The sequence below is a fragment of the Lathamus discolor genome, chromosome 16 (assembly GCF_037157495.1).
Source record: "Lathamus discolor isolate bLatDis1 chromosome 16, bLatDis1.hap1, whole genome shotgun sequence".
Classification (NCBI taxonomy): Eukaryota; Metazoa; Chordata; class Aves; order Psittaciformes; family Psittacidae; genus Lathamus; species Lathamus discolor.
In genome coordinates this window covers 6953458-6976889 of record NC_088899.1, presented here as the reverse complement: position 1 = coordinate 6976889, position 23432 = coordinate 6953458, and the positions used below count along the sequence as shown (strand labels likewise).

The 23432-nt window shown below is 46.0% G+C and overlaps 3 protein-coding genes across 12 annotated transcripts; 1 reads left to right on the top strand and 2 right to left on the bottom strand.

Annotated features, from left to right (window-relative positions):
• Nucleotides 1-288: 288 nt before the first annotated feature.
• On the bottom strand, nt 289-15004 carry CEP104 (centrosomal protein 104). 6 transcript variants are annotated; one of them, XM_065696580.1, is made up of 23 exons: nt 14902-15004; nt 14180-14344; nt 13506-13679; nt 13086-13224; nt 12348-12413; nt 11890-11966; nt 11555-11723; nt 11205-11363; nt 10354-10602; nt 9295-9498; nt 8351-8518; nt 7528-7701; nt 6818-6994; nt 6309-6515; nt 5853-5969; nt 5627-5663; nt 5025-5106; nt 4506-4614; nt 4066-4204; nt 3751-3818; nt 3251-3332; nt 1986-2153; nt 289-368 (listed from the first exon to the last, which is right to left on the bottom strand). In XM_065696580.1, exons 2-22 carry the CDS (start codon nt 14290-14292, stop codon nt 2017-2019), a joined length of 2847 nt encoding a protein of 948 aa, XP_065552652.1. In that variant the 5' UTR covers nt 14293-14344; nt 14902-15004; the 3' UTR covers nt 289-368; nt 1986-2016. The 6 variants fall into 6 exon arrangements, 5 of the variants coding, with proteins under 5 accessions (XP_065552652.1, XP_065552650.1, XP_065552653.1 ...); XM_065696578.1 differs by lacking the exon at nt 289-368 and having other exon boundaries at nt 821-2153; XM_065696581.1 differs by lacking the exon at nt 289-368 and having other exon boundaries at nt 821-2153; nt 5853-5963.
• DFFB (DNA fragmentation factor subunit beta) lies at nt 14929-19369 on the top strand. Of its 4 annotated transcripts, XM_065696594.1 has the most exons (7): nt 14991-15140; nt 15205-15331; nt 15410-15598; nt 16248-16327; nt 16488-16661; nt 16844-16944; nt 17412-19369. In XM_065696594.1, exons 1-7 carry the CDS (start codon nt 15027-15029, stop codon nt 17623-17625), a joined length of 999 nt encoding a protein of 332 aa, XP_065552666.1. In that variant the 5' UTR covers nt 14991-15026; the 3' UTR covers nt 17626-19369. The 4 variants fall into 4 exon arrangements, with proteins under 4 accessions (XP_065552662.1, XP_065552664.1, XP_065552666.1 ...); XM_065696590.1 differs by having other exon boundaries at nt 14929-15331; XM_065696592.1 differs by having other exon boundaries at nt 14990-15140; nt 15205-15598.
• C16H1orf174 (chromosome 16 C1orf174 homolog) lies at nt 16457-22196 on the bottom strand. Of its 2 annotated transcripts, XM_065696596.1 has the most exons (4): nt 21859-22196; nt 20839-21330; nt 20307-20420; nt 16457-17332 (listed from the first exon to the last, which is right to left on the bottom strand). In XM_065696596.1, exons 1-3 carry the CDS (start codon nt 22096-22098, stop codon nt 20316-20318), a joined length of 837 nt encoding a protein of 278 aa, XP_065552668.1. In that variant the 5' UTR covers nt 22099-22196; the 3' UTR covers nt 16457-17332; nt 20307-20315. The 2 variants fall into 2 exon arrangements, with proteins under 2 accessions (XP_065552668.1, XP_065552667.1); XM_065696595.1 differs by lacking the exon at nt 16457-17332 and having other exon boundaries at nt 19266-20420.
• Nucleotides 22197-23432: the final 1236 nt, after the last annotated feature.

Below are 23432 nucleotides of genomic sequence, written 5' to 3'. Positions count from 1 at the left end.
CTGCGGGCGAGCAGCGCTGTGCTCACCGCGAGCCGTGCGAGCTGCGGCCGTTGCTGCCGTGCGATCGGCCGGATTCCTGCGCACGGGAAACGGCTGCTCCAGACGCGTCCCTGCACCTCGGTGGGTGGAAAGCACCCGGCTGACGCTGGGGTACGGCGAGGAGAAAGCGATCACACACGGAAAAGGCCTTGAGGTCGGGCCCGCGGTGTGGTCACTGCCGTTGTTGATTTAAGCTTTCCAGTCCAGGAGTTTGGAGAAGTTTCCTCCTGCTAGCCAGGCCTGCCCCTCTTCAACATCTCAGCTCCGGGATGCTCTGCAGCACAGGAATAAGCATCGCTCTGTGTTTCACACCGGCGTTTATTCTCCCACTGCAGAAGACACAAAGAGTGAGCAGGCACTGGGACGGACGGGGTGATCATAGAGTGGTTTGGGTTGAAAGGACCTTAAAGCTGATCCAGCTCCAGCCCCTGCCACGGGCAGGGACCCCTTCCACTGGAGCAGCTTGCTCCCAAGCCCCTGCGTCCAACCTGGCCTTGAACACTGCCACGGATGGGGCAGCCACAGCTTCATGACCCAATACACAGGCCTGGCCAACCCAAACCACACAACAGGCCTTTGCTAACAGGGCTTTTTCAGTGACCTACACAGGTGAAAGCCCACAATTTGATGTCCAAAACAGAGGGTGCTTAGGGCACAGCATCCCCAAGCATCCTCACAGATCCCCAAGCAAGATCAACACGTTTTGTCTGCATAAGGAATGAGGTTCTCAAATAGAAACTTGTGTCACTAAAGAAGAAATAAAACCATACATACGTTAATATGTATTTCTTATGTATATATGTATTTATTAATATATATAATTTGGAAGAGTTAAAGAAACTATAGAAAGGTTTCCGACGTACAAGCACACTGATTGACCTGTGACATCCCTTCTTTTGCAGAGAGGCTGCACACAAACTAGAAACTGTAATAACAAAATCAGTGCAGAACATACAAAATTCACTCCATGGTAGCAAAAACCCCAACCTGAAAAGGTCTGTCACCATCCTCACCCATCCTTGTACCTGTGGTGACATGGGCCACCACTGAATTCTGCCCTGGAAAGCTCTGGCCTAAGTGTTACAGGCCAAAACATTGGGAGGGTTGGTTTAGGGACGAAGCTCCACACATTGTGCCTGAGCAGAATTTGTTCTCTGCAAAGCTGTTAAATGGTCACATGCTGTATCCTACAGATGCTTATTTTAATCAAGACCTAACTGGAGAAACTCAGCATTTAGAATTCTCTGGATACAATGTTGGATTTAGAAGCGAGCGAGAAAGCAAACAGGAAAAAAGGTCTAAATGGTTAAGTCAGGCTTTCCAGGGCCCCACTAAGGTTTTCTTTTCTTTGAGGGGCCATTTCTTGGGGTATATTTCAGAATGAGCTGGGAGGTTATAAAGAATGACTTTGATTGCTACAGTAGCTCTGTGGAGACACTCTCATGAACCAAAGGGCACACTTAGGGATGAACTTAACCCTGTGGTCAAGAGGCCTAAGGCACTTGGTGTGCAGCAAGCGGCCACAGAGATCAGCCACTTCGTGTTCATGTGGTGGCAGGTCATATGGCAATATCCAACCAGCCCTTTGGCTTTTTCCTTTGGTGCTAATTTTTGACATTAACAATATGCTTGAACTCATCAAATTACAGACACTGGTGTTAGAAACAAGAGCGAAGTGTGTTACCACCACTCTCATCAGGGAGACAGTTTACTATGAAGAACGGAGACCAATGCCTGGCCTGCTTTGTTCCATCATGGAATGTGGCAGGCTGGATCCATCCCAAAATATCTGTGTGTTTCCAGTGTAAGCATTTCTAGGAGAAAGCCACTGTGCTGCACAGGCAGCTGACACAGTGCTGTGGTTATCAGACTAGGCAAGTGCTGCTCAACAGGCCCGTGGAATTAAATAAGATTATATTAATTTCCCACACCTTTTAAATACCTACTATAAGCCAAAGGAAAAAAATACTTGTCCTGTCATCGCTTTGTGTATGTTTTGCCACTGATTTTATTTGGGCTCCCTCTTGGGATTGGGATCTTGCTTCCTATAGAGGGTGATCGAGCCTTTGCTCCTGGAGGACCTGGTTTCCTTAAATACTGGCCACCCATTTTGCCTGTGAAGAGAAAATAGAGGTCGTTATTGCAAGGACATCTGGTCCCAGCCTTGAATTTTATTTACCAGTCTGATTCTCAAGAGCTATGAAGTCTGAATGACTGATACTGGCAACTAAAAGTTGGCGGGCATCCGGTCTGAGGTGCGTCTCAGAGGACTAAATGGTCAGGGTTCCTTTCCTATCTCTAGGAAATCACTCTGGAGCTTTAGCTGTATCCAGGCAAATAGAAGACAGATGGACAGACATGATTGTATATCCAGTCTGAGACTGGACACTGTTGAGTTTAGCCACATTCACTTAGCAGAGCTGAGAAGGTTCTCTCCAGGATGCTGGAGCAGCTGTAAAATGCAGGTATGAGGAAAGCAAATACCAGACACAGAAGTTCACTCTAGCAATGACCTGAACATGCAGTGGACTAAAGAGCTCTGAGAAAAGTCTGAAGGAGGAAAGGCTCTGGATGTTACTGACCAAGAGAGTTTTGGTGCTGCAGGCAGGGAAAATAGCTTGTTTAACTTCTGTGTCCAGGAAAGAAAAGGATTTTGCTTCATAAATAGAGACGAGTGTTAAAAAAAGCCACCTGACATCAGCATCAATTTCTCTCTGTTGGTGAAGAAGCTGCACAATCATGGATTCTGCCTAGCTCCTGGGTCTGAATGGCAAAGGAAAAGCAGTACACAGCACTAACTATTCAATTCATCTCGTAATTAGGATTAGATTAGCATCCTCTGATTGGACATTACAAGCTAAATTGGGCTCTCAGTTCTCTGTGTCAGCGTTCAGGAGCTTGCCAGAATGTTAACTGTTTCCTATCACACTGATTGTTCTATTCACAGTTGTACTGTCATGCAGAAAAAGCCCCAAGCTGATCAAATACACCAGCTCCCCAACCAACTGAGCTAATGCCTTGGTTTGAAACAGGATTGTTATGGAATGATTTTGAGAGTTTGCTCCCTGAGTATGCTGGAGTTAGGTTAGGTTATGTAAAAAACTGACTTTAACAAGTAGCAAGAGTCTGCTCTCGAGGATGAAACACTCCTCTTAAGTAGAAGGAACACAGTAAAAAGCATAACCATTATTATCATAAAACAGTATCTTACCAGGCTGCACCAGAAGAGTTTTATTTAAGATGGAGAGCCTCCTCTGATTCATTTTACAGCCCATCAAGTGAGATTTCCAGCCCTGAAGTCAAACAAAAAGAAGTGATACTACAACACCAGCAAAACCAGCCAAGCTCTTAGGTAGTCACTACGTATGCACATAGATGTTGAAACCATGAGGAAAAACAGGGTTGTGAACAGACGTTTTTGTGACAGCGTTTGAATCTGCTCACTCATAAAAGCGTCTTAGGCACCTTATGACTAAGTGAAATAGAAATTAAGATATCCAAATCTTGATATGGTACCAGTAGAGATTTTCAGTTGCTGAAAGCACACTTTGGATGTGCCAGAGATTTCCCAGCATTAAGCAGCAGCAGAGAACAGCATGGAGAAAGTTCTTCAAGGCAAGTTCTGAAGTCATTGGTATAAGGCAGTGTTAGAAGAGGACTAGAGTTCAGTCCCAGTGACATAACATCAGAGCAGTCTGGAAGGCATCTTACCTCCTCTCCTGGAGGAAAGTTGTCGTGGCACAAGGGGCAATGGTTTGCCACGTGTTCTGGCTTGGCAGCTGAAATGATGAGAAAAATAGTGCAAGAATTGCAAAGAGAGGCTAAGTTCAAATACAAGAGGAGAAGCTGCACAACAAAGAGTGTAAAACTACTCCATGGCTAAATCAGCTCCACCCCTTTTATCATTAACTGATCTCTAAGTCCCATGTTTAATCATCTGCATTTAAACAAGATCAAAAGGAAGGATGGGTTTTAATCCTTTGGGCTGACCTTTGAAGTTCAATCCTCCTGTTTTAAGCTACTCACAATTGCAAGTCTTGCTCTTAATATGTTTGGGCAACTCATCTTTTGGAAGGGCCTCACCACACCGTTGGCATTTCCCAAAGCTGTCCTTTTTATCACAGTCAGTCAACAAGTGCTCTGTCAGGCTAGCTATTTCCACCACCTGCAATGGAGTGAGAGGCACCCAGTAAGCCTTGTGCTGTGCTGAGTAAAAGAGGAGTATTTAAAACTCCGCTTATGTGATTTTTAGAAGTTAAATCTCACTTTCCAAAATGGCACAGGGAAAATGAAATTTTAGTCCATTAATACAATTTATAATGCTACTCTGTTCAAAAAGTGCTACCCAAGATCACACTTGTGTTCAGTATTTGTCTACCTGAGCACTGAATATATCTTATAACACTTTAAAACCAGAATAACAACAGTTAATGTCTTGTAGTAGCTCCAGAAAGTTTATGCCTAACCTGTTTGCAGTGCTCACATCTGGTTAACATACGGCAGTGTTTCCAGTAATGGAGATCCAAGCCTTCCTCTGTGAAGGATTCGTCCCTTTCACCACAAAAAATACATAAGCTAGGGAAAAAAATACAAGCATCAGTAATATCACAGAGTGAAATGGAGGAATACTGCTACTTCTGTTAGAAGCTATTCTGAATAACAGTTACTATCTTGGTACACCTCATTTTCTTTACACAGTGCTTATAATGCGTTAGGACATGTATAGATACTATCACATAATTTATGGTAACTACAACTGTGAAGCATTTGCTCACATAGAAAGACGTAATTCCCCAGAAGTACTGAGAACAGCTCACTGAGACTGGCTGTCATGGCTCCAGAGTTTTCTAATGCTTCCTCTGAGCCCTTATATCCTACACTACACATGACAGCTACAATACATCTTTGATCCACTGGAAAAACATTATTAGCTTGCAGGTTATACCAAGTGCTTAAGGTGATTGGAAGTTGCTCATCTAACTTACTTATCCAAGTAATTTGCAACAGAGGAACGATTGTCTGGAATCTCCACTGTTGCAGACTGTGGGCTTTCCTTTACCTGATAACCTGTAAAAAGAGAACTATTAAAACCAAAATCACATTTTAATTCACTTTCATGCATGCCTAGAAATGCTGTTTCTATGCATCTTCCCAGCAAAAACACTGAGCAGGAGCACACCATCACCATCGTGGTAACAAGCACCAAAAGCCAAGGTACCTGCAGGCAATTGGGAAACTACTGCTTCAGTCATTTACAACAGTAAAATATTTCAGTGGTGATTTTTACATGTAATAGATGATCTCGCTCAGGTTGGGGAGAAATCTAAAGTGGTTTCAAGCCATATTAATTGTTATTAGAAATTAACTGGCTAGCTGGTGGCAATTTTTCTTCCATGAACTTACTGGTTTCCTCTATGGCAGGTTGAGACTCGGCCAATCTAAAGCACTCTGGCATGTTTTTAAATAAGATAATTCAATAATCTATTAAGCACCTGCAGTGTTTCAAAGACATCTTGAAGTATCTCCACATTTCTTAACACTATTTGAAACATTTGCACGTTTCTTAATGGTATTTGAAACTACCTACCTTGAGCCTTTAGCTTCTGCAAGTCACAGTCTTTCTCCTATTGAACAAAGAAATCTAAATCAGAAATGTACTTAATGACTGTGATGCTTGCCAGGAAGAACACATTATGTTCTGATTTTTCTCTGTCATTAAAAGCTTAGAAGCAGAGCCAATGCATTACAACGTTTGTGCTTCTGGTCCTACAGCAAATCTCTCAGGTACTGAGGCAAAACCAAACCACCCTCACCTTTCCAGCTTGAATTTCTGCTTGCATCTCCTTCAGAGCTGCCAGCTGACCTTGCAGGACTTTCATTTCTTCCTTCTTCTGTTTCTCTGCTTCTTCTCTTGCTGCCTTTCTCTGTGCCTGTCAAGAAACAGTCTTTCAGTTACAAAAGATTTTGAACCATCTCTCATATAGAAGAGACTGAAAAACACATCAATGCGGAACAAATGGTCAATGCAACAAGAAATATCTAGCACGGTTAAATGTTGCTACAGCAACACCTCCTTCCCCTGAATTCCTCTGTCGTATCTGAAAGATAGCACTACTACTATAGTGTGTACTACAATGTGTTAACAGCACACCTTATGATGCTCTGCTACGTGTGTCATCCAGTGTCTAATAGAGCTGTGAAATCAGTATTTTGCTCAGTTGGATGAAATGTTTAAAATAGCTGTGTGGGTCTGCAATCAGATTACGTACCCCGATTTCAGCTTCAGAAAGTTTGCCATCTATTTTGGTGAATCCATCAAAGAGTGTTTTATAGAGAACAGTCTTACGAATGGTTGCATCATCTGGAGGCAGATATTCCAGTACAGCAGCCCTGTGCTTCCTGTACATGTCAAAGACAATCTGCAACGCCACATCGCGGACTTCATAAACTCTGTGTTCCAAAGCTCCTGTTGCAAACTGAACAGAATAATAATAATAATAATAAGGCTCTATTTCCCCTCATTTTTTAAGGACTTCTTTATTAGTCTATTATTTCACTGCAGTGGCAGAAATCTTCAAGCAAACAGGCTTTTACAAACACTTTCTGATGCAGTGATTCTTTTTCCCCATCTTGCCATCTTGCTTCCTCACAGGATTGTGTGTTGTCACCTCCAAGAGGCTCAAATTCTCTTCAGTAATCCACCAAACACTCCAAAACAGGGAGCCCCAATAAGACAGCAACAGAAAAAACTCCCTGTGCTGTAAGCTCAGGCTCCTACCTTCATGACATTGCTGATGGTAAACCCGGAGTTTTCAGTTCCCATGTCTTTCAAGAGGCATTGCACTAATTCCACTTGACTCATCGCCAGATGTGTTGCGGAGTTGGGTTTTAATGGTTGAACCAAATGAACTGGAACAATCTGAAGAGGTCTGACCTCACTGCACAGTGCCATTTCCTAGAAACATGCAGAGAGGCAGTGTGCATGTAGGAATCCTGAACAAGGGAAGTTAACTGTCTTTGCAAAATAGAGGTATATTTTAAGTTACTTGTAATAAGTTAAGTAAAATAAAATAAGTCTTCCATAAGAAGTAGCTGCTTATTTGTTACTTTAGCAGCAAGAAGCTGCTTGCAAAGGTTTTAAAGAGAAGATTATCCCAAGGTTTGGTTTCACTTTTGGCATCAGGGAGAAAGCTACTGAGAAATCAATAAAGTCTTAGACATGCTCAGATGAGTTATAGAACTGGACTGTGAGAATGTTTCAAGAGCTGATCTTACACTGAGCTGACATTGCTGGACATGAACAGCTGGAAAACACACTGCAAAGATGCCAAGTTGGTTCTACCACTTTGCCTTCCATATTTGACATCATCCTTTACAGCAGCAAACACTGGTCTCAAAGTCAAGCCTGGTTAGATGTTACCTACCTCCCTGTGAGCCCTGTGAAATTCTTAATGCAAATCAAACCATAATTTGAAGTAAAACACTTACCTGAATGAAGTTAGAAGCCACAAGGCGAAGACGGGATGAAGAGTCTCCTGTTCTAGAAAGCAAATTTGGCAGTGTTTTTTCCACACAATGAGAAGTTTCCAGCTTTCCCAGTTTATGTTTTGGTATATACTGGGTAATGATCATTTTTAGAAGTTTCAGGGATGCTTGAAAAACCTAAGTTAAAAAGAACAAGAAAACACTGACTAAAAATAGCACACAGATCCCTGTGTTCAGACAGTATTGTAGAATCTTCTCTGTACTAAAGAACAGCAGCAACAGGAGTCTAGAATTACAGTGACACCCCTAACAGAAGCTACTTCAGGTACCTCTCTCCCAGAAAACATGTTGCTAGGGCTTAGGTGAAAGGCTTCTTATGAAGAGAAACACAGCTCGAGTTTTTTCTCTTCTTCTTGTTTAAGGTTTATTTGAAGCCTAAGGCTCCTTAGGCTGACTGCAGTCTCCCAGGTTGGAAACTACAGGTTATTTCATTGCTCTATTTCAACTGGATAAAAACAAACAGGATCAACCACACTACACATTTATTGTAGCAGCAGTAGTTCCTCAAGCTCATTACCCAGCCCAGGGCAGTATTTTCTGTGCTGCTGAATGACAGACATTGCCCAGTCCTTGGGCCCAACTAAAAACTGACATTCCACTTGTTTTGGGGGTTTGGATGGGCTTGTTTGCTTGTTGGTTTTAGTTTAAATTTACTCAACAGTAGTTTTACAAACTATTTGTTCAAAGCATCTTAACCACATGGTTCTACAATTTTGGCTGCTAGATCTGCAATGGAGTATTTCTTACCCAATATATCACAACGTACCGAAGGCACTATGTCTTTGATGGCTCTCCTCACAAGGAAAATGGCAGCTCTCAGCATGTTCTTTAAGTCCTCCTTTGGAGTGGTCACTGACACTTCCATCAGCTTCTTATACACAGCAAGCAATGCATCTTCTCGATATGACCAGGTTTTGGAAAATGCTCCTGAAACCTGAGCACAGAACAAGTTTATCTCTTGAAATGTCAGTGCTGATATTTCAATATTTACTCAACATTAATATACAGAAACTGCCTCAAAAGACCTCATGAACTTCAGCATGAAATCCCCAGGTGTTTCCAACAGGAATCTGGCTTTTATTAAAAGCTCAGATATTTGAGAAACTATGAGGCAAATGGATTAACAGGTCAGGCTCAAGGATTCATTTCCTGCACAGCAATGGCTTCTCTCCCTACAAGAGAAGTGGCAAGTTATGGGTATTCTGATAGGGTCCATACCCAAAAGCAGTCTACCACATACTATCTGCTTAATAGCTCATCAAGTAATCAATCATAAAAGCTACAGCACCATACAAACACTGCAAACAGGCACCCATATGTCCAAGGTCAGCTTTCAACCTGAGATTTTTAAGTAACAGCTCTGAACAAGTGAACATCAGTAGGTGTTTGCTGACAGAGTGTGTATCAAATCAACTCCACACAGATCCCAGTAATCATAGAATCATAGAATAGTCAGGGTTGGAAAAGACCTTAAGATCATCCAGTTTCAACCCCCCTGCCATGGGCAGGGACACCTCACACTAAATCATCCCACCCAAGGCTTCATCCAACCTGGCCTTGAACACTGCCAGGGATGGAGCACTCACGACCTCCCTGGGCAACCCATTCCAGTGCCTCGTCACCCTCACAGTAAAGAACTTCCTGCTTATATCCGATCTAAACTTCCCCTGTTCAAGTTTTAATCTATGGGCTCATTCTGGTGTTCTTTACCAAAGCTTCTCCAAACACTTCAACAGTGGGGCTGGCCTCTCTCAGTGCCTTCTCACTTAATGGTTCTGGTTCCCCAGTAATGCCACTTCTTGGAGTATCATCAATATACTCTTCAGGCATCCCTGGCTCAAGGTACGTGACGGCTCCATCAGATTGTTTCCGGATGGCTGGAAGAGGTGTCTCATCATATGGTAAAAACTGAACCTAAGAGAGAAGATAAAAATTGCTGTTCTAGAAATTACTTAGATGTGAAGTTGTTTCATCACAAATTGACTTGATTTCAATGCATTTTTCCCCTCATTAAAGCAGTATTGCTTTACAATTACATCCAGGTGTTGTAGTTCCCATAAAACATCATGAAGAAATGGAATTGGTGCCTGTGTGTGAAACTTATTTCTCAGCTACAGAGTACAATAACACACAAAATGTCTTTTGTGGAAGTGCATGCACGTACAGAAGAAATCACCTGCTGATAGGAAGCCAGCAAGTCATAAAGCTTTATTTGTTAACTAAGTCAATATCCTGGTAAGAGCAAATACTGCTGCTACTAGAGACAACACAAGTCTTCCTTAGCTTTGCCAAAAGTAGGAGCAGCAAAACCTAAAGATTAAGCTAACCAGACACTGTGATTTTCTTCCTCTCCTTAGACACGACACCAAGACTCTTCTTCCACAACCACATTCCAACAAATTCCCCTGCTACTGTAGATTCATCTGACCTGATCTCTCAGAAGGAGATTTATTAAGCCACTAATGGAGCAAGCAAAATTCAACTTCCACTGTATTGGATACACAACCCCTGAATAGTCATTTAGTGTCTATTAGCTTCCAGTCATCTGTTTGTAAATCAGATATAATCAATCCCTTTTTGCCTCAATTAACATTTCCAAAAGCTTCCAAAGAAATTCAGTAACAAAGAAGACCAATGCCAATTATTAGCAGGGTTGATTTCCAGTAATGTATGAGCCATGAGAATAACCACGAAGCCCTTGTTTTGAAGGCTGAATGCACAACCACTTGCTCTGACAGATTTCTGCAGTAACAGAGGTACACTACTCACATTTTCTTTGGGAAACACTTCCCTAGAGGTTGTGGGATGAGTCTCAGGAGAAGGAGGGGACTGATGGGGAACAACAGGCTCAGCAGAAGCAGGATCTGCTGACCTGTCTTCCAGCAGAGACTCTGCTCTCCACGACTCTCCTTTAGGGGGCTCTGTGTGCTCACAAGGAGGTGAAGTTGCAGGTTTGGTGCGCTGAAGATTGTCAGGGTAAGTCATAGGCTCCAAAGGCAATTCGGATGGTTTTCGAATCTGAGAAAAGGAAGATTTTGCAAAGCAAGGCTGACAATGTCCTAAAATCAGACTTGGCACAGCCCCAGATCTGACAGTCACCAAGATTCGCCTGCTTTCAGGTAACTGTCAGACCCCACTCAAGAGATGTGTAATCATTTCCACTGGATGCAGCTTTCTGAATCAGGAAATAATTCTGTGTGGATGTGTGTCAGGAGATGATAAAGCTTCCTGTTCCAAGAACAATATAAAACTATATGTACCTTATCACAGTAATTCTGTCTGGTCAGCCTTGATGCCAGCCCAAGCCTGTTACACCCCTTCAAAATATAAGAGAGTTTCTTACTCATCTGCATCAGGTAGCCCTCAAATTCTGCAAAACATTCAGGATTCTTATGTCATTTGCTTGAGACCTCAACAGTCCAATGTAATGTAGTTTATGGAGAGTTAAACGTGTTCATAAAATGCAAGTCTTTGGTTAGGGAAATCCACACAGAAAACTTAAAATCCTCACCTAATTGTCATAAAATATCAGCGTACCAACTCTTATTCTTTGAATCTATTAGGCTGCTCTGCCACTTCTCTTTACACAAGCCTCCTGAATTAGGAATAGCAGTACCCACCATCAGCTCTGCATCCAGAAGGTCATGGAGCTCCAGCTGCTGATACACCTTCAGGCGATACGCTTCCATTTGCTGTTTCTTCTTTTTAGCAAGATCATAATCCTCTTTCTCCACGGCACAGCGCTTCTCCACCTCGTACCTCCCAAGTCTTTCCCCTACCTAGCAGACAGCATAGCAGGCTAGTTTGGAATCACATTACTGTACCTATATTAAGGTTATTCAACTAAACTATCTGTTCTTAGAATAACTCTTTGAAAATATACTGGAAACCATTATGATTCCACATGAACACAAGGGTCTCCAATAGGCTGCTGGAATACCGTTTGGCTTAAAGAGCTTTTCCACAATACCTTCTGCAGGTCTGCAATAGCTTGTTTGAGTTTCTTGGCATAATCATAGCGCTCGTGATGGACAGCTTCCCGCTTCTTCTCATCCAGTCTACGTATTATCTGAGCGACTTCCGGATCCTGGTACATGTCAAAAGCCAGATCATCCAGAGGTGAAATGGAGTCGCATTTCCTGAAGATATAAAAGGAATAAACTAAACTTTCAGTTCATCCAGAATAAGCCAGGCTGAGCGTGCCTTCTCTTTCCACTAGCAAGGAACTAACAAAACAGAGAGACTGAGAACTACTTTAGTCCAAGCAGATGTTTTGCCAGGGTATACACAAAAGAACATCCTTACCCGAGGTAAGTTCCATCTAAGGCAGGATCATCTGATTTAATTCCTAAGTACTGATCTATCAGCTTCTCCCTGGAAGGCTTTGTAAGGGGAAAGAAGAAATACCTTAGTGTGCATTCATCTACACCAAGTGCACGTTCAGGACAAAGATTCTGACGTGCCACAGTTGACATAAGCAATGTAAATTATAACCCTTGTTATATGTTTTGGGGTATCCTGAGACAGGAGAACTTGGAGAGGGTAGAAGTGCAAATGTTCCAAATGACTGCATTTTTTCCACCCACATATCGGGCTCCATTTTTGAGAACATCATTAAAACATTAAAGAAAATAAATAATTAACACATGGCAGCTCTGCTACAGCACAAAACCAGCAGAAGAAAGATGCACTCCATTACCCCAGGAACCCTGCAACTGAACACGTGTAGTAATAGTAAAAAGACAGGGCTGCTTTGCACTTACACTGTTAGTGCTGTCATTACTGTAGTCTGCTGGATCTCCAATAATGTTTATAGCTACTAGGGCGACCTGGGATAGATTTAAAGCAAATGTAAATGCATAAGGTCATTACTTTTTCCATATCTTATGAAAACTGAAACAAAAAAAGTGGAACAAAAAGACAAAAAAATAGAGCTGGTGGTCTCCAGAGTGAGATGGAAGCAAAGAACAGCACTAAGTGCCAAATGTACTTCATGCTCCATTAAAAATTTATCACCAAGTCTCCAGACCACATTGCACAGCCATCGTTGCTCCCTTTCCTGCTCTGGGATAAAAGGGAAGAGACTCGCTGTAGAACTGAGGTAGTTTGCTTTTTCTGTATCAGGGTGGCTGTATAATACCTTCACTTAACATCACCTCAGATCCTACAGACTAAGAGTGTCTTTGTAAGGACCACAAAGCTGTTCTCAGAGGAAAACCTTTGTCCTCAGAGCAGAGCTTCATGTGCTCTCTACAACTTAGGACAAAATGCAGTAATGGAATGGGCACTTGACTTGTTTGTTTTGGATCAGTTGCATGCACTTGGTCATGATTCCAAGTCACTTAGAACCTCTTATTTGTATTTTCTGGTTAAAACAAACCTAATATAAATCCAACCGACATTTTTAGCTCCTATAATTCAAAGGAGCAGATTTCATTGCCTGCTCTGTACTACTGAAGTATCATCTAGCTTACCACGTAAGGACTTGTAACTCAACTTACCTGACCATATAAGTTGTATTTATTGACATAATTCTTATGGAAAATCAGCTTCAGGTACTGGCCAACAGCATCCATGTACACAGACTTTAACTCTCGTGCTTTGAAATCAGTCTTTTCATTGTCCGAGAGAGGAACATAACTGAGAAGGAAAATGTAGCAAGTAAGCACAGGAACCGTACAAATACACAGCTGCATCTTTACTCCTCAGGTGGGGACTTTGATAAGGTTTAAAACTCATAAGTGAAGCATATGCTGTGACCTGACAATCCTATTCATGTCTCTTACACCTATATCTTCATATAAGCAAATACAGAATCTCTTTGCTGCTTCCAGCACGCTGTAGCCATATTATTGCACATTACTTCCTCCTGAAGACCTTTTGATTAAGGTAATAAAACTATTTAGAGCTGTTTTACTTACCCTAGTCTGTGAAATCTCTCTGACTGATAGGGAGCAAAGTATTCAGGCAAGCTTTCGCTGATGTAGAACTCAATTTTGCTTGAAATCATGTACTGGTGAGCAAGCAACTGCAGCTTTCGTATTCGACATCTCTCCACCAACTGCAGAACAATTTCCTGTGGATACTGACAGAGTCTGAAAACACACACGATTTCTGAATCATCCTTTTACAGACGATTTCACTTCCAACTTGAGTAACATTTAATTACAAAGCTTTCCAACGTTATTACCACTTACATCAGCATTGCAAATATCATGAAAATAAACCAAGGACGAGAAACACTTTTCACTTCACTGCACACATGTGTGTGTTAAGGTGGCCATACATGTCTAGAGGATATGCTGAGAAGACTGGATTTTTAATACTAAGCCAAAGCAGTTGCCAACTCCAAAACTGACAAGAATACAAACAATTCCCTTCCCTTCTTTCAAATAACTTTATTTAAATGCAATGTGATGCCTTTACATGATAACTAAGGTGCTTTTTTCCCTCCAAGATAAGGATTCCATGGGATTAAAGTAACTTTTGGTGGGTTTATCACCAGTTTGACCTGGGAGGCTGCGACTACCCTGACACAGTACATCATCCGCTTATTTTAAACCCAGTGTATGCATGTCCCAGCCCCTTGAGATACCTGGGTGACCGCCATCCATTCACTGTCGGTGCGTGAACCATCAGCTCCTTCGCGCTGAAGCCATCTTCGTGTCCTGATGAACTAACAACTATAAACCCGACCTTGTGGGGCATCCTGCAGACGTGGGCCAGTCAAAGCCACAGTGCTTCAAGCGCAAGGTAATTCCTGGAAGGGCAAGAGAAGCACACTGAAACGCTGCAGTCAAAGAATTAAGTCCCGTGGGCCGTCAAGTCAGCAGATGACGATGACAAATCTAAGTTTTCTTTATAATATCAGCCCCAGAAACCACACCATGTTCTTATGCTGAGCATTTTGCTTGCACTTAACACGATGAGGGGTTAGCTAACTAGCAGCAGTTTGCCAACGTTATAAATTAAGCAATAATAAAGAACTGGGTCAATTTAGCACCTTTCCGCAGCTACGCACACACCCGGGCTGCTGACAGGGCCGGCACAGGGAACGAACAACGGGAAAGACAAGCAGCAGAGAGCACCGCTACCCCTACCCCCGGTACCGCAGGGCTACCACAGCATCGATTTCGGCCCCCTCCCTCCTCCTCCTCCTCCTCCTCTCCCCGCTACCCCCGGCCGCTGCAGCACCCCTCCGGCTCGGGGGACCGGACCGCGGACAAAGCCGCGGGGCCCTCGGGGTTGCCTCTGCCCGGCCGGAGGCAGCGGCAGGAGCACGAGGGAAGCGGCCAGGCCGGAGCAGGCCCCACTCGCCTCAGCGCGGCCCCACCGCCGGGTCCCATGGCAACGCCGCGCCCCGCGCCGCGCATGCGCGTCCGCCCGGGCCGGACCAGTCTTCTCCGCTCAGGGCGCCTGCGTGGCGGGGGCCGCACCGGGCCATGGCGGAGCTGCTCCGCGCTTTCCGGGTGCGCGGGCGCTGCGCCCCGCGGAAGGTCGGGGTGGCGGCCGGGAGCCTGCGCGGGCTGCTCCGGAAGAGCTGCCGGCTGCTGCAGGTGCGGGCCGGGGGCCGCGGCGAGGGGCGTTGGGCCCGCCCGGCCTCACCCGCCCGCGGGGCAGCTTCCCTTGCCAGGCAGCCGCCTCTGCCTCTATGAGGACGGGACGGAGCTGACCGAGAGCTACTTCCGCGCTCTGCCGCCGCAGACCGAGCTGGTGCTGCTGGGACCGGGGGAGACGTGGCACGGCTGTGAGTGCACCGGGGCCGGGCAGTGGGGGAGTGCCTGGGACCGGCCGCTCAGCCGGCGCCGCTTCGTCCTTACCGCAGGTGCCAGCGATATCGAGCAGTTCCTCGCCGCCTTCTGCACCCAGCGGGAGGCCGTGGTGGAGGCCGCTCGGAAGCTGCTCAGCGATGAGCGGGCTCCCAGGAGGCAGAGGCTGCTGGCGGATCTCATCCACAACCTGAGCGAGAACATCCTGGCCGAGGACAAGGAGGAGGATGAGAAGTGGTTTGAAGGTGCGTCCGGTGACTGCGGGGAGCTGCCGTGGGGCTCTGGCTGGAGACACTCGCTTCTGCCAGTCCTGCTGTTCTTGAAGTAGAATCATTCTATCATAGCTTAAGAATGTGGGAGCAAGTCTGGCTGGAGCGGTTTGGTACCCTGTCAAGGGAGCAGTGATCACATTTTCAAGGTTTCTGTACAATATATGCATATTTAGCATCAGAAAATGGTTAAAACTTCTCCAGTGTTCCCTGTTGCTCTATCCAATGGAATACGTTGTTTTCCCCATCAGTACAGGTGTGCATTTACAATCTGTTAACGATTTGCTACTAGCATCCTGCTAATTGCAGGTACCAGCTAACCTTCCTTTGTATTTTCTTTCAACTCCCTTCACAAGCTGCCCTTCCCAAGTCCTTGTTGTGGTTCTTCCTGAACAATGGCTTTCTTTTCATAATCTCTTTAGCAAGTAACAGCTATAACATCGGCTACAACTCCGAGAGCTGGTGCTCTGGGTGGGCTTTTAAATGCTAAGAGCAGGGTAGTCCTGACGCAGTAAAGCAAAAATAGGAACGAAAACATCTGCACGTAGGGAGTTTGGAAGGAAGGGGGAAGGCAGAAGCCCTGCACTAAGAGTAACTAAGTTACAACACACTTAACTCCCTTTAGGTCTGGAGTCTCGCTTTAAGAACAAGTCAAGCTACATGCGATACAGTTGTGAAAGCAGAATACGGAGCTACATGAAAGAGGTAAAAGGTTCTCTTGAAGTAGCTTATTTTCAAGATGCAAGTTAATTCTGTGATCACATATAAAAGACTTCTATAGTATGACATAGTGATTGTAGGAAAGAGCTTCAGGCTGCTACAGGCACCAAGGAATGATTGGTTTGGGGTTTTCCCCCTTCTCTAGGTTAGCAGCTTTATTTCAAATGTTCATCCTACAGCAAGAGATGAGTATAAAAGGATCATTGACATGATGGCAGATAAACTGAAATCTGTGAAATACAATGGATGCTACTTTGACAGAAGGGAGGAGGAGGAAGCAGCCCGCCTGTGCACCACAGAGGGGTGGTTCTCTTGTCAGGTGAGTTCAGTCCTTTCTAAAGCAGAGTCTTGGTTCCAGCAAGCATCACTCTGACTTACAGTAGAGGAAGGAAGGAGTTAGCTGGATGTGCCCACAATGTAATATTGGTCTTGGGAGGGCAATGGTGTGGGTGATCTACCTTGAGTCAGCTGTGATGAGCAGGGCACCCTCTTGTTTTATAGGGACCCTTCGACAGAGATGACTGCCCGTGTAAGCATTCCATCAACCCCTACAGTAACAGGGAGAGCAGAATCCTCTTCAGTACCTGGAATCTCGATCACATGTATGTACAAAGCATTAATCCAAATTGCCCTTCATCTTAGGCAGAAAAGGAACAGCCAGAGTCCTCACCCACTCCACTGTGCAGTTAGCTCTCCCATGAGGAAGGCACTGTGATAAAAGATGCTTGGGTGCTGCAGCTGCTTCTCATGACATAAAATCCTGAAGGCAGATGATAATGCTGTCACTCGTTAGCTGCTTTGCTTCTGTTCAGATTTTTCTTGTACAGAACATACCCCTCCTCACCACGTCCCCCTTTATGGGGACTCCTCTCTGGCAAACCCTCAGACCTGTTTTCAGGCATTGTGCAGTCCTGAAGCACATGGGATGTGCTGAATTTCCTCGGGTTGGGAAGCCTAGTTACAGTGAAGGAATTCACATGCTGCCTGCCTCTGAAAGGAAGATGGATGCTCAATTATTATGAAAAAAAGCCTTTAACAGCAATATTGTTTTCTCTTTTGTGCACTGAAGAATAGAGAAGAAACGTGCTGTTGTCCCAGAACTGGCAGAAGCTGTCAAAACACAAGATGGAAGGGAAGTGAACTGGGAATACTTCTATCAGCTGCTGTTTACTGTGGATAATTTAAAACTTGTACATATTGCTTGCCATAAGAAAACCAATCATAACCTGAGCTGTGACAAAACTAAAATTTACAGGAGAAGAAAGCACAACCACAGGATTTGATAGTGCATCTCTGGAAGTGACTTCTGCTTCCTTCAAAATCATGTTGGTTTTGAACAGCTCTAGTTTGCTAAAGGACTTATTTCATGAGTCCCTGCCAAAAGGAACTTGCCAAGTAATTCAGCTGCCATCTCAGAAAGCATACAGGTACCTCATGCTTAGTTCTGCTCTCCTGCTTCCTCACTTCAAGCCTGCCTTCCATCACACTGTTAAAGTACAGATGCAAGTCAATATAAAACTGAGGCCAGAGGCTGACAGGGATTAAGCTCTACTGCCTCCCTAGCCATGACAAACATAGGTCCAAAAAACTAATACTAGATGTGCATTTCTTTGAACTTTAAGCCAAACAGAGTACTTTAGGATAATTATTCTGCCATGCCTTTTCCAGGTGATAACCACTGTATTTCAGATGTGCTAAAGGGTGATTCAGTGACAGAGCTGCTGGCTCTTCTGTGCTGAAACACCTACGCTCATGCATGACCGCTCCTGAAGAGCAAGGCTATGGCACATCTTTGCTTCTGCCACCTTGGTTCTTTAGCATCTTCCCCACTGGTTTCTCTCTCCTTTCTGTTTCTGCCTCTGTAGCTTGAGTTTGTTTGAAGCAACACAAGGAAAGTAACTGCATAATCAGTTTTACCTGGTGCTCCAGAGAATACTGCCTTTGTAAAACACTTCCTACCTCAGGTAACAAAATACAAATGGATCAATTTTTACTTGGTTTTTTAAATACCAGCTGACAGCAACTGAACTTAGAGGGATTGTCAGTGTAAATGATGGGAATTTTTTCAAATTAAAAAATTGACACCATTTGCCTGTGTGGTTATGTGGAGGCAGAGGAGCAGGAGTGGTTAATGAGGTCTAACAGAGCGTGGCAATTCAGGACAGAAAGGCTGAGCACAGGGAGATTGCCAGTAGAGCGCTAGCTGCTGACTGTAAGTAACTTCACTCTCTTTCCCCCTATATTGTTGGTCCTCTTCACTACCTGAGTAAACCCAAGCTAGTCTACACAGAACAGTGGAGAGGTGTTACTGATGAGTGAGCCATGACCTACTATGTCTTGGAAATAAAGGTGCTTACTACAGAGAGTAGCAAGCTGCAAACAACCAACTTAGCCCCACTGAAACATTTCAATATAAAATTCAAGTAGGAGCATTTTAAATACAGGATTTTTAACACCAATGCACTGAATCGATCCTTCCATATCACCTTACTGACTATAGATCGCTGGTACCCAAAATACAAACACTCACTGTGCTGGTTTGACATTGGGGATGGCATCACAACTAAGACCCTGATGACAAAACAGTTGTCATCTGTATGGTGCACTTCCTACAAACTGAGAATCACTGTTTTGCACAGTGCTGAAACAACCCCAAATGTCTGTGTGCGAAGCCGCATTTGCTAGAAAGAGACAGCATTTAAGGAAGGCTGGGAGAGCTGCTTCAAGCTGAAGTTGCGCTGAAAACCATGAATATGCTATTAAAAAATTAGATTTTTCTGTGTTAAAGAATTAAGAGTGAAAAGGAGCCAAGAAATATCGTTGACAGAAACAATGCATCAGCTGGAGTGGAAATGTGAATAAATTAACATGTCATGCATATACAATTTGTTTGACTTACAACTTTTGAATGTTTAACAGGCTGTAGCTGTAGAAATTAATATTTATTTAAACCATCTGCTGATAACATTTTCTCTATATTTTATAGAAAAGGAGAAGAAACTGTAATAATAAAGATCTGGGAGCTTATCGCGTAATCACACTTTCAAACATGTATTATCATAAACACTGGGGGAGTTCACAGTTCTCAAACCATCTGAAATTACTCATTACTGGGTACAAATGCAGGCTAGCGCAAACGTGGTGGGCTGCCCCCCATCCTTAGCAGGCAATACTCACTCACCTACAGATCAAGCCTCACACTGAGCAGTTTTATTCCTCCTTTATCACCACTGATGCATTTGTGTACAAAAATCCCTATTCCTAACCCTGGGAAGTCAACTGAAAATACTGCCTATGTTGCCATAGGCAGTGCTCACAGCTGCTCTGGTGGAAGTGGGAGGCAGCCAGCTTCATATGGTGGTTATTAAGAGAACTGACATGCAATAAGAACTACTTGACTTCCAGAGATTACCATCCCTGCCCTCACACTGCATCTATGTATTTAGTTTTACCAGCAGAACAGCATTTCAGAGGTTTAACTGGTTCTGGTTTAGATACAGACAGTGCAACACACACAACAGAGGTTGGTGTCCCTCTTGGTTCTGGGGCGTCAGCTTGGCTGCATTACTAACAGGATGCCACAAAGGCAGACATCACAGAATTCATAGCAAAAGGAACTTGTTCTAACCTGGTTTAATTGGCTATTTCTGAAAAAGGAGCGAGACCAAGTGTTCACCCTAGGCAGGGCCTCAACATCATAAGCAAGCTCTGAGGGCTTCCGTTTTCCCCAGGTTTTTTCCTAAACATTAGTGGTAAAATGCTAACTTACAATTTCTTTCCAAATCACTGACAATTCAGTCAATCTTAGCCCCAGACAACTGTGGGAGAATCCTGTATCTGCCAACTCCAGGAAAACAAACCCCACCACTTCTCTCTCCGAGAAAAGGCAAACGCAGACACCTTATGTTAGCAACAGCCAAGCAGCGTCACGTGGCTGCGAAGAAAAAGGGGTTAGTTTATTTACACTTTGCTGTTAGACAACATCCTCTTCCTCCTCCTCTTCCTTTGCAATGAAATGGAGCTTTCGGAGTTCTCGCCTGCTCATCGTTGTGCTTGGGAGAGCAACTGCTGGGAGATCCTTTAAAGAAAGGATAAAAGCAGTGAGGAAAGTGTCGTGGCAAATGGCAGAGCTCCCGCCTCCCCAAAGGTTCACATCCTGCCACATCCGATACACAAGGCACCAACACACAGTGAGAAAACATTGTGATGATAACACCATGTCTCCATAGTACAGCTATGTATGTCTTTATGAGTAAAAATACCTGTCTTATAGAATTGGACTAAAGAATTTAATATGAAAGGTTTTACATCTGAAATTAATCTGGCTGGGCAGTTACTTCCAGCTCTGATCGAGGCAGTTCTACCTAGGGGACAGGGATATGATGCCAGATAACTACAATTATGAGTCCAGCCTTATTTAGTTTGCAGCTGCAAGACTTGAGTGGAACAGAGCTGAGCATCACCTCACCATGGAACAGAGTCGGTCATCATCTCACCTGCAAAAACTCCACATCTCCAAAGAACCGGTCCATGGGCATCGGCTGGTTGCTGTCTTCATCCAAGAAGGTGCTGCTGTCCACTCGCATCGGCTTTGTCGGGAGATCAGTGTCCTCCGAGCCAGACCCATCGGAAAGCGCACTCCCACAGCTGCTCTCTTCACTGCAGACACAAGCATGCACATCTTCCCCACTGTCCGTTTTTGATGGAGCATCACTTGATTTCACAGCATGTGGCTTGCGAGACGCATTATGCTCCTTTTCCTGTTCCTCTCTGTTAGCCTCTGGAATGCTTTCACCTTTTTGCTGTTGAATTATAGCGTGGCCTCCCGGATGCTCTGAACATTGATCCCCCGCAGTTGTTGGAGGTGTTTCCAACGCAGCAAGGGTTCCACTTCCACGTGGAAGTCCTAGCTCAGATTTTACTGGACTGGGGTGTTCAGTTTTTAGCCTCTTTGAGGGTCGTCTCTCAGCTGCTTTCTGTGAAGAGCACTGTTAGAAGAAGGGATAAGATCCTAAAGCTTAACTGAAAGAACCACCTGGAAGGCTGGACGTGGAACTGAAGGGCTTCAGCAGCACCTTGATCCACAGCTGCACCACTGTGAGAAGCAGTAGGAAAGAGGAGCAGATAGCTTGCACTAAGGCAGCCCATCGCCAGGAGCAAGTTACTTCTCGAAGCATAAACTACCCCCGTATGCGGCTAATCGCCGTCTCCATGTTTTCCGGGGGATGCTGTAGATGGCAGTTAACGTAGCGGGACAGACTACTGCCAGGCTAACACCCCATCACCGCTTTTAAGCAGTACCAAGCTCCGAAGCTGGCCCTGGAGCACATGAATGAGCTCCCGCACGGTGTTTGTGCCCGCAGGAGCGCGGCGAAGCGCTGGGAAGGAAGAAAGGCGACGAGCTCCCGGACTCTGCGGGCATCACGGCGCTGCCCCCTCAGCTCTTACCACAGCCCGGCCCCCGCTCCCCGCTGCCACCCGGCCCCGCGGCCCGCCCCGGCCGCCCCCCGCCCTACCTGGCCCGGCGGCTGGGGGCCGCCCCGCTGCTGGCGCCGCGCCGCAGGCGCCGCTTCCCCCGCGGGCGGAGCGGAGGCGGCCGCGGGGCTCCGGCCCTCCAGAGACCCCTCCGCACAGCGCCCCAGGAGCCGCCGCCGCCGCCCCGGGAGAGCCGAGCCGGGGCTCTCGGTGTGGCTCCCGCCCCGCGCCTGGCCGCCCGCCGCCATCTTGGGGAGGGCGCGGGAGCCCGCGCTCGCCATCTTGTGGAGCCGCGGGGCTCCGGAGGGGAAGCGGCGGGCGAGGGGAGGCCCGGTCCGCGCTGGCCGCGAGCGGGGCTGAGCACAGGCGCAGGGCGGGGAGGCTGCGCTGCCCCGCGGGTTAAATACGCAAATTGGAAGCAGGGGGTTGCCTCCACACGTGCCTAATGGGCTTCTGCCTGCTCGCTCTAGGCGCCGTGAGCGTTCCCGACCGTCCGTCTGGAGCCGTGCTGGCGCCTGCCCCGCACTGGGCGGCCAGGGAGTTGGTACTCGGGGGTGCCGCAATTCACCTCCGCAGCCTTCAGGGGACGAGTAACGGCGGTGACTCCGATCCCGCTGTAACTTCAAGGGCTGCCGATGGCAGAGGAGTTCCCGTGTGGCACAAACACCTGCATTGAGGATGAGATGAGCGCAGTGTCTGTCCCCTGTCCCTCGGGCGAGGCCGCACCTCGAGTCCTGTGCTCAGCTCTGGGCCCTCACTGCAAGAGAGACATTGAGGGGCTGGAGCGGGGCCAGAGAAGGGCAACGGGGCTGGTGCAGGGCCTGGAGCACAGCGGTGATGGGGAACAGCTGAGGGACCTGGGGGGTTCAGATGGAGAAGAGAAGGCGCAGGGGGGACCTGATGGCTCCCTACAAGTGCCTGACAGGAGGATGGAGCCAGGAGGGGCTGGGCTCTGCTCCCAAGGAACAAGGGATGGGACAAGAGGAACCGGCCTCAAGCTGCCCCAGGGCAGGTTTAGATGGAGCTGAGGAACAATTCCTGCCCCAGAGGGTGCTCAGGCATTGGAACAGGCTGCCCAGGGCAGGGCTGCAGGCGCCGGCCCTGCAAGGGTTCATGCACCAGGTAGACGAGGCCTCAGTGCCATGGGGCAGGGGTGGCCTTGGCAGTGCTGGGCTAAGGGTTGGACTGGATGAGCCTAAAGGGCTTTTCTAACCCATTTGATTCCATGGCTGTCAAGCAGCCCAACACCTGGATTTAAGTGTGCCATTACCTGCACTCATTTTACCAGGCGAAGCAGCGCTTGCCCGTTGTGAGAAACGTGCCCTGACGGAGGAGGGACGCAGCGGCCCCGGAGGCTCCATCCGTCCCATTAAACTACAGCTCTCCTCTGTTAATTCCATGCTTTGGGGACGCTGGGGGGACTTTTGTAATTCTATGTAGCTGAGGGTGCAGGAGGTTGTTTCTTTATAGCAGCCTTTAATGGTCCTGCTCATTCCGGAGCCACAAGCCTCAGCGGTTTGAGGGTATTACCTGTGCTCCTCAAGCCAGCTGAGCTGATCAAATGCTTGTCCGCTCATCCTGGCCTTAAAAAACCCATGAGCAGCCGTTTAAATGG